The following is a 9775-nucleotide window of genomic DNA, read 5'->3' on the forward strand; positions in this document are numbered from 1 at the left end:
TAGAACAATATGACTGACTTAAGTCAGTCACTGCTCTCCTCAGGCCCCAACTAGAAAATTCCTGAAGAAATTTAACTGGGGCCTGCCGTGGGTTTGGACCCAGCGTTCTGATGCTAAGAATTTGCATCAATGCTAAAGAAAGCTGCAATGTAATCAATACAATCACAAGAATGTTAAGTAAACTGGACATGCACCATTCAGTATGATCAAGTAAGTGTATAAGCTAAAATGAGAGGGCTATTTAATAATATACTTAATAATAGTGACAAAGAAAAAATGTTAATTAAATAACCCACACACACAACAGATCACAGTTTAAATATATATTGAACAATGTTAAAGATTTCTACAAGGTTTTTGCAGGTAAAGTTTACAATGAACTAAAATTACAACATTTAAAGAATATAAATAAAATAAAAAATTTTGCTATGTTTTTTATTTTACATGTGTCCTGTCTGGCCATGTGGCACTCAGGGTTGTTGCCTGAGTGTCAAGGTGAGGCCCGACAGATTTACTCTCACAAGTGAAACATCATGGCTTTGCCATGATGTTTCACTTGTTATAAATATAAAACTTATATAACTATACACATACAGGAACTATAACTATATACACATACAGGAACTGAAACTATAATCTAACATGACATATTACACTCTCTATAGTATAAATAAAACTATTTTAAATATATACATACATACATACATACAAGAAAAACTATTTACAATTATAAACAATGACAAAAAAGAATTGCTTCTCCAAAGGTCTTTGGCCAACTTCTTCGGCATCCAATGTGGTGCGACACATCACAAACTGTAGTAAAAAAACAGACAAAAACCAAATTAATATACATGACATTTTTAAACATCTATTTGATTTATGAATGAATAAAGTAAAAATTAAACTTTGTCTAAACTAAGGTTTAAGAATGATTAACATAGATATAAACACCAATGTGACCCAAGAAAAAAGGGCATATATGCACTGGATTCCTCCTATCAAACGTACATATACAACATCATCAATTTCAAGTTAAAATGAACAAAATTTGCTTAATTTGTTACGTACTTTTCTAAAGAAACAAGAACTCCATCTTCTCCACATTGGGTGTGGGTCCAAGTCCATGAGGTAGGCCAGAGTGTTCTGGACTAAAAATACACAAGTCATTCCGTCAATAAACAGATATTATCAACAACAGAAAAAATAACTACTTTTAAGGCTGCTACAATTTAGATACATTTGCTACCTTTCATGGGCTGAACTTCCAGTTCTCGTTTCCTCTCTCTCTTCTTGGCAGACTCCAAGGATAGCTTCTGTGTGGAACAACCTGCAAAATAACCTGCAAAAACAGACTCAAACTGGAAGAAAAAAGGGTTAATTCCACCAAAACAGAACAAATTCTGACTATGTGGAGGGAGTCAAATAGGACAAAAGTGAGTTGAACTTTTGTCTTTGTAGTGAAGTAACCACTAGGGGGCTGCAGCAGTAAAAACTACAGTGTTGATTGGGGAGAGATAAAACAAGGAGAGCTTTAATTGAATGCTACAAAATAAAGAACGAGTTTCGCAATAAAATTAGATTCATTTGAAGGGTAACAGTTACTGTAACCGGATTAGAAAAATAAGGAAAATGCTCTGGGCCAGATTGAAGATCTATTTGAATTAATTTTGATTTAAAAATGAACAGAATATACGTGTGGTAACTGATTGTTTTATCTGCTGCTTCCTGGTCCAATATTTCCAGCAACTACTCTTACAGAGAACCGATAAGTGTTTCAAGATCAGCCACTTTCGTATTCTCAAAGCTCAAACCTTCATGTTTACATACAAAACCTGATTATAAATTCTCCTTTCTACGGAGCTAAATAAGTATGATTCAATGATTCACAAACTGTACAAAAATATTTTTATGCCTACAACAAAATCCACAAGCTACACCATGATTCACAAATGTGTACAATGATTAAATACATATCAAACCCTCTGTAACAATGATAAAAAAAGATAATCCACACTGCTTTCTGATTGCTGCATGTATGAAAGAGACCGCAGTTAGATAAAGTGATATTAAGAATGACATGAGATGTTAACATTTTCTCCAACAAGAATTTCCTGTCATGAATTCGGGATTAAGATGTACAGTGCTTACAAAGTAATCATACCCCTTGAACTGTTCCATATTGTCACATTACAACCACAAATATATTTGTGGGGAGTAATGCCTCCCTGGCAAGGTCTATTTGGGGGTCCTGGAGAGGAGGGTCTGTCAAATAGTCAAAAGTAGGACTCAAGAAGAGCAGTGTGATTTTCACCATGGTCATAAAACACTGGACCAGCTCTATAACCTCAGCAGAATCCTGGAGGGTTCATGGGAGTTCACCCAACCTCTCTACATGTGTTTTGTGGACTTGGAAAGGAATTTGACTGTGTCCCTCTGGGAACCATGCTGGGGTTCTCCATGAGTATGGGGTATCAGGCCCTGTGATAGGGGCTGTTAGGTCCCTTTATGACCGATGTTAGAGTCTGGTGTGCATTGCCAGCAGAGTCGGGCTCGTTTCCTTGGCGGAGTCCAACTCTCAGCAGAAAAGAGTCCAACTTACTGCTAGCAATGCAGACTGGACTCTAGCACCAATCACACAGAAACCTTACAGCCCATATCAAAAGGCCTTGGACACCATACTCCCAGAGAACCCGCCACCCTCCCCCCCCCTGCAAGGTTCCCAGAGGGAGACTGTCAAAAGCCTTCTGCGAGTACATAAAACACATGTAGATTGTTTGGATGAACTCCTATGCATTCTCCAGGGCCTTATGGACCATCTTTTTCAGGATCCCAGAATAAACTCTACTAGGGAGGCTTAAAAATATACATGATTGAATGATTTTTTTGCAAATAAACTGAAAAGTGTGTATTACTTTGCATACACCAGGAAAAATCAACAGTGTAATATATACTTCTCTCCACTGTATTTCCATATTTGTGGTTGTAATGTGATGAAATATGGAAAATTTCAAGGAACATGACTATTTTTGCAAGTCACTGTAGATGCAGCTTATACTAAAGCCAACACACAGTATATGGGATTGTGGTAGCTGTAGTAAGCCTGCAAGACACCCGACTGGACACAGTATTCTGGATTGGAGATGTACAAGTGGTCAAGAAGAGTACGTTTTTCTGTGGTTGGATGAGAGATAAGTTGCATAAAGCCTTTGGCTCTAAACAACTCACTGATGGCTTTTTTCCCTGGAGGAATAAGGTCCTCATTGAAATCTCCTAACACGACAATGGGCTGAATGTCCATTGAATTCAGGCCATCCAAGAGGTTTGTCAGATTTCTTAAAAATGTTCTAAGATCATAACTTGGAGGCCTGTAAACTGTCGCGATGAGGGTTTTCATTGGGGTGTCCACTTTGACGACGTTAAATTCAAGATCGGTAACCTGGTTAAAGAATCTACGTTCCTGCGGTTGGAGAAGACTCCGGCAGTAAGTCGCTACTCCCCCTCCCTCTTTGGTAGCAATGTCGACTCTGTTCGAGTAGGAGACATGTCTGTTCCGTGAAAAGAAAGAATAGCCCTCTATTTGGCAAGAAGCTGGAACAGAAGATCCAAACAAATGAGTCTCCGTTAGGCATAAGACATCTGCCAACATGAGTTCATGATGTTGTTTCATGTCCTCAGAGTGACAGACAAGACCTTCGACATTGTGGTGGACAATTGTTAATGTTGCACCCTGATGACCAGACTGAAAATGCAAGAGCGGTCTGGTGTGCAAAAACGATGCTGGTCTCATTGATTCCATAGCTGCTCTGATGTTTTCGTCAGCGTAGATCTTACTTTCATCGAAATCAATGATTTTAAGTCCTTCCAGGGAAGTTGTGCGACTGAGGGCGACATATGCCATTCCAGGTTCAAAAATACGTTTCAAGGAAATGACCGCAGACTTCATGGTCATCCCTTGAACCTTGTGTGCCGTACAACCAAAGGCTAACCTGATTGGAAATTGCCGTCGTACCACTCCCTTTACACTACTCTGTTCCTCAAATCTCTCAATGTAAACAAAGCCGTCTGGTTTACCCTGAATTTTTTTTGTATGTCCAGCAAGGGGGTTGTCCAATTTGAGTCCAATTAATTTTACACTAGTCCTTCCATCTTTGGTACTAGTGACAATATCAGAAATGGTGCCAAACGTTCCATTCACAAGACCATCCTCTACATCCAAGTTTCTTATAATCATTACCCTAAAACCCAAACCAGCCTGTATGTTGTTACACAAGTCTCGTTTGTTGCCCGCTATACAACAGCCCAAGTAAATCATGTTTCCTGTCTTTGTAACTCTTTTGTAGTCCTCTGCCTCAATATCAACTGTTACTGCACCTAAAGAGGCCACAACTGCTGCATTATGGGTGTCCACCTGTTTGTTTGTTGCAAAAATGTGTAGGACATCCATTGGACATTCTTCGGGGTCAGTAACAGCTTGGATCAAAAGAGTCCTGTCATCCTCACAAAGCAAATCCGCTTTACCTTTAACTCTAACTCGGTTCAGTAGCTCTGCAAACGCTCGGTCATCTTTCTGCCGCATGATTTCCGTTAAGGTGATCATCTGGAAATTCTCATTCCAGATATCAAGCATGCCATCCTCGGTGACACAAAGAGGTTTAGCTCGTCCAAGAGGTGGAAGTTGGAAGAAGTCCCCCACAGCCAAAACAGAGACCCCACCCATGAACCTGTTGTTCCCCTTGATTTGTTGAAATCTCCAGTCAACATATGCAAGTAGGTCTTTGGAGACCATGGAGATTTCATCGATGATTAAGATTTCGACATTAGAAAGAACTGCCCTCACGTCATCTAATGAATTTCCAAGACCCTTGTATGGTGGTTTTAAACTTTTGGGTAGTTTCAAGATAGAATGTAAAGTCTTCCCCGATATGTTGTATGCTGTGCCAGTAAAAGCTGTGAGGAGCACGGTAGGCTTGGACATGTCACCAATTTCAAGAAGTCTAGGAAGCTGGCGCAAGAGCTTGGTTGCCTCCTGGTAAACACATTTGATGACATGAGATTTACCACAACCAGCTCCTCCCGTCAAGAAATAACAGAACGGTTCTGGGTCGTCACCCCAGACGCGCTTCAAACACCAATCGCGAATGGCATAAAACACAGACGCTTGAGTCTCATTTAAACTCCTGTACATTTGTCTGATGAAATCAGGGCTCAATTTAGGAGCTTCAATTTTCGGCATGTCTACAGTGCTGACATCAATTTCATAATCTGGAATAGGGTCTTGCTCTTCATCTTCTTGCAATGGTGGTCGTTCAGCAGCGCATTCTAAACGATCTACCTCAACCTCGGGTGCAAAAGTGTTCCACGCATTTCGAACCGGTCCCTGCTTTTTTAGTTCTTCCATAATTTTGTCAATTTTTTTACCTTGCCCTTCATACCTTTTGCGATTGAAATCCACATAATGTTTAGCCCGATATCTACCACGGAACCCGTTGTTGTAAAAGGCTTCGTACGTTGTGTGTTCCTCATTTTTAAGGTCCTCATCGTCTATGAGGAAAATACAACTTCAGAAGCCGCCTGTAAAACTTTTCGGGGGTTTTTTTCTCCGAGAAACGAGTAAATCTAATAACTGCAGGTTTGCCCATAGTTCTTTTCTGGATGTATCCTGCTTCATTAAGGAGGGGAATTGCGTTTGGCCCTTCAATTTGTCTGCCATATAGAACCCGGTATTCTGACGCAAATTCTGCCAGGCACATGTGTTCGAATTCTAACGTTTCTGGTCTGTTGAGATATTTTTCCGGCAATCCTGTCATCCACATTTTCCTCATCTGGGGACAGGTTCATGAGTTTACTCATCGGCAGGCTCATTTTACACCGTCTTCATCTGTTTGAAGAAAAGAACTGCGAGAGGACTTTTTGAGAGGTAGGCTACAAGTGCGCGCAACGGATTCTTGAGCACTGACCTCTCTCTGTTTTGAATAAGCCTGCATGATCTTTTTCATCTCATCGCGTTGGCTAACATTGGCCGTCTTTAAATCATCTACAACAGACTTGAGGAACTGCGCCATTTCATGCTCTGGCTTGGCTATGTAGGACATCATGTACTCAATGCAGCTGTACTCATCAAGCACATACTGAATGTCCATGTTGGCGTTCCATGCACGGAGGAGATCAGGGTTGTACGCGTTAACCCAGCTATCTTTAGGATCGCGTTTCATCATTACCACCATTCCAGAAGTGAGAGCATCAACATGGCCATTGTACTCTACTTTGGTCATATTACAAGCCTGGAGTAACTCTGACAAATCCCTGAAAGATGATTTGTCATCTTTCAGTAAATCCCTAATTGGTTTCAGTTTTCTCTTTGCCTCTCTTTGTAGGTTTGAGACAAATGGTGATCTAGATTTTCTGGACTTTCTCCTACCTTTTTGCTTACTTTGCTTTGGTTTTTCGTCATCATTTTCAAAATCAAAGTCAATTACTGGGACCGTGATTCTGGTGCGGTCCATTGGTAGTTTGGGGAATCCAAATCGGCATTCAACATTACCTTTTTTGCATGATTTTGAGTGGTTTTTGCTGTGCATTTGAACCTCTGATACAATTTTGTGAAGCTCTGGATCTCTGATTTCATCAGGCAACTGACAGGATATATAACGATCGATGAACTTTATGACTTCACCGCAAAATGAGGGGTCTTCCATTTCAGGTGCATCCTTTATCCATATCACAGCATGGATATGGGGTGAACCCCTTGCCTGAAATTCCACACGATAAAAGTAATCCTCAACTGGTCCAATAGGCTGCGCAGGGGAAAGAATGAGGTCTCTAAACAGTGCATCCACTCTCTTTTCAAACATCCGCATGACAGTGACAGGGTTGCTCCTAAGAATGTCACACTTTGCATTCCAGTCAAGCTCAGAAAAACTTACCTGCTCCCCATGTTGACCTTTGATGGCCTCAATGACTTCTGGCCATCTCATTTCAGCAGCGGAGAATGTGCAAAAGAAAGTGGGCTTTCCAAGTTGCCTCACCATGGCGTGCAAATCCCGTAATCCTTTCTCCCAATAAGCAGGAGTTCCTCTCAAGGGTTGCATGAAACGGGTGGCCTCTTTATTTTGGATCAGTTTTTCCAACTCCTCTTTGTTCTGGAGCATTTTGCTGGAAATATTTTTCCCATCTTTGGTGCTTGGTTTACCTTTTCTTGTCTGAATGGACATACTATCATTGGCAATATGAGTTTCTGTCACAAACTGAGCAAAGAAAAGGTAACTCTGGTCTTTGGCAAACCGAGTATCTATTGAGAAAAGCCGTACATTGAAATACATACTCGGTGAAAGTGCAACACGGCGGGATTCATCTAATGTATTTATCCCAGTTGGGAAATGCACAGGGTATGCCTTGGCTTCAAGTCTTGGAACACTGAAGAAGGAGATGGGCTTGTTCCCCTGAGCCGGCGCAATGCTGAAAATCCCTTCTCCATATGATAATACTTCCTGTGCTATGTCAGGAGGCTGCATGCAGGTGTCCAAGATCAGACCAGGGCGAAGTGCCTGATGCTCTGCCCCTATGTGGTCAGGCTGCTGGTCTGTTGCTGCATCCATTTCAGCCTCCTCTGCCTGTAGATCAGCGTCCTCAACTGGCTGGTCGTCTTGGAAACCCTCAAATGTTGCACTTTCATTTATAGTTACATCTTTGTAATCCGGATGACTCTCTTTAAGCTTTATCAGTGCAGCCAAGACATTTTTCATGTTGACCGTGTAAAAATATTGGTAACCTTTATATTTGGTTTTTCTCTTAAGCTTCACCTGTAAAAGCTGGGCTTCCTCACGGGGCCTCGGAAGACTGTTTACAACTGTTTCCATGTCAGAAGGAACACAAACAACAGCTCCATGTATTGCCCTTTGCTGTCCTTTTGGCAAGGAAACAATTTTTGCAAAAGGTAAAATCTTTGCAATTAATTGCCTTTCAAGTACATTCAATTCCGCAAGCTCTGTGGGAACCGAAGCCAGGTGAAGGTTATTGGCAGCAGCAATCGATGGCATCTTTCCTCTAGTTAGATGGCTGTCACATGTGTAGCAGATCCACTCCCCCATCCTCTCTTCGGGTACAGAGCATGGGGTAGAGCATGCAGATCCACACACATGAACATACATACCTGTTAGACAATCAGCTACCACACGCATATTCTTAGTATATTTACCTCGTTTACAGTGCTTTACTTGATTGGGGAAAAGAGCTCTGTGACACACGGTGCAAACATAAGTGGGTCCGTTTTGAATGTTTTTATTAAAGTTTTGTATCGCAGCTTTCATTTCGTCAGTCATCAGAGGGCGTGGGGTTTCAAAGTGGAAGCCTACATTTCTTTTGTACTTTCTTCTGATTCGCAAAGCATGCTGCAATGTTAAATTTTTGGAAAGTGCTTGTCTTGATAGTCTGCCTCTTCTGTAGGCAGCACATTTTTTATTATGTTTGACTCGATAGCCAGGCTCACTGTGATACTTTGCCTTCATATATTCACGCATTATTTTTTTGTGTTGGTTTCTGAAGACTGGATCGTTTCTGAATTGATTCCTGATGTAAGATTTTTGCCTGCTTCTAAAGGCCGGATCATCTCTGAATCGATTCCTGATGTAAGATTTTTGCCTGCTTCTAAAGGCCGGATCATCTCTGAACAGTTTCCTCATATAATCAGCCATGTAGGCTTTACGACTGGCTCTAAAGCTGCGGACAAAGTTTAGTCTGTACTTAACATAATTTATTTTTCTCTTCCGAAAAGATGCATCTGTCCTATATCTATTTTTGAACTGATTCTTCCTCTGTGCTTGATGAAGAATGTATGTTTCTTTTAAGGCCTGTAGTTTTTTGGTCCTAAATGTTGGAGATTTCAGATATCTTTCTTTTTCAGATGAACTTTTTTTCATTTTATTTTGTACATTCTGTCCCTGTTGCGTTTTGACCCTGTACCTAATTTTTCTTCTCTTGGCTTTTGTTGCTTTTGATACATTTGGAATGGTTGGAACCGTTTCCTCTAATACGTTTGCAACTTCCCTAAGCCAAGGAGGCATTTCCTCTTCAGAGGTGCTCTTGGATTTGAAGACAGTTGGACTTACTTTTGTGGCTTCAGGTGAAATTTTCTGAAAGGCCAAATCCTGAGGAGAATTTGGCCTTTCAGAAGGGTCGTCATTCTCCCTGACAAAACCTACTGGCACAAACTCATAGGTGGCATTGGGGCCGCGGTTTCGAAAGAGCTTCAGCAGATGGTTGACCATGTCAGACAGTTTGCAGAAAGTCATCATTACTGCAGTTCCACTGGGATGGGGCAGGCCTGCTGAATTTCTTGAGTGGGAATCAAAAACTCCAAACCGACCGCTTCTGTCCCTGAAAACTGCAATGCACTCTGGAGTCACCAAAAGAAAAGCATGGGTGACATTTTCCGACAGACATTCCAGTTGCAGGGCAAGAGGCAAACCCAATTGTCGAGATCCTTGAGGGCTCCCGCTACCAGCAAAAACATGACCTACCCTTAAACCAGTTGTGTGTACAGCATAGATGTTCCTGTCAGTCAACACATGGTCAGGCATCTCTTCAAATGTCAAGTGATTGTCACGAAACGTTCCATCACTGATCAGTTGCTGTTTAACGCCGACATAAAGTTGGTCTCCTTTTTCAATCACTCTGTCAAGCAACACTGTGTCAAACTGCAACCCCTCATTGTGGTAAGCTAAAAATGTGAGTGCCATGCATGTGCACTGGTGATTGCGGGAAAATGCAGCATACCTTT

General features: G+C 41.3%; 2 protein-coding genes across 2 annotated transcripts in view; one reads left to right on the plus strand and one right to left on the minus strand.

Moving 5' to 3' along the window:
* Positions 1-9775, plus strand: part of esrrga (estrogen-related receptor gamma a) — a gene marked incomplete at its 3' end in the record, with an annotated part of 148832 nt that overhangs the window by 20662 nt on the left and 118395 nt on the right. The window lies entirely within an intron of this gene.
* Positions 315-4929, minus strand: LOC122841922 (ATP-dependent DNA helicase PIF1). The gene is made up of 3 exons (XM_044135525.1): positions 1247-4929; positions 1069-1148; positions 315-813 (listed from the first exon to the last, which is right to left on the minus strand). Exon 1 carries the CDS (start codon positions 4784-4786, stop codon positions 3050-3052), a length of 1737 nt encoding a protein of 578 aa, XP_043991460.1. The 5' UTR covers positions 4787-4929; the 3' UTR covers positions 315-813; positions 1069-1148; positions 1247-3049.

The sequence above is a fragment of the Gambusia affinis genome, linkage group LG02, assembly GCF_019740435.1.
Source record: "Gambusia affinis linkage group LG02, SWU_Gaff_1.0, whole genome shotgun sequence".
NCBI lineage: Eukaryota > Metazoa > Chordata > Actinopteri > Cyprinodontiformes > Poeciliidae > Gambusia > Gambusia affinis.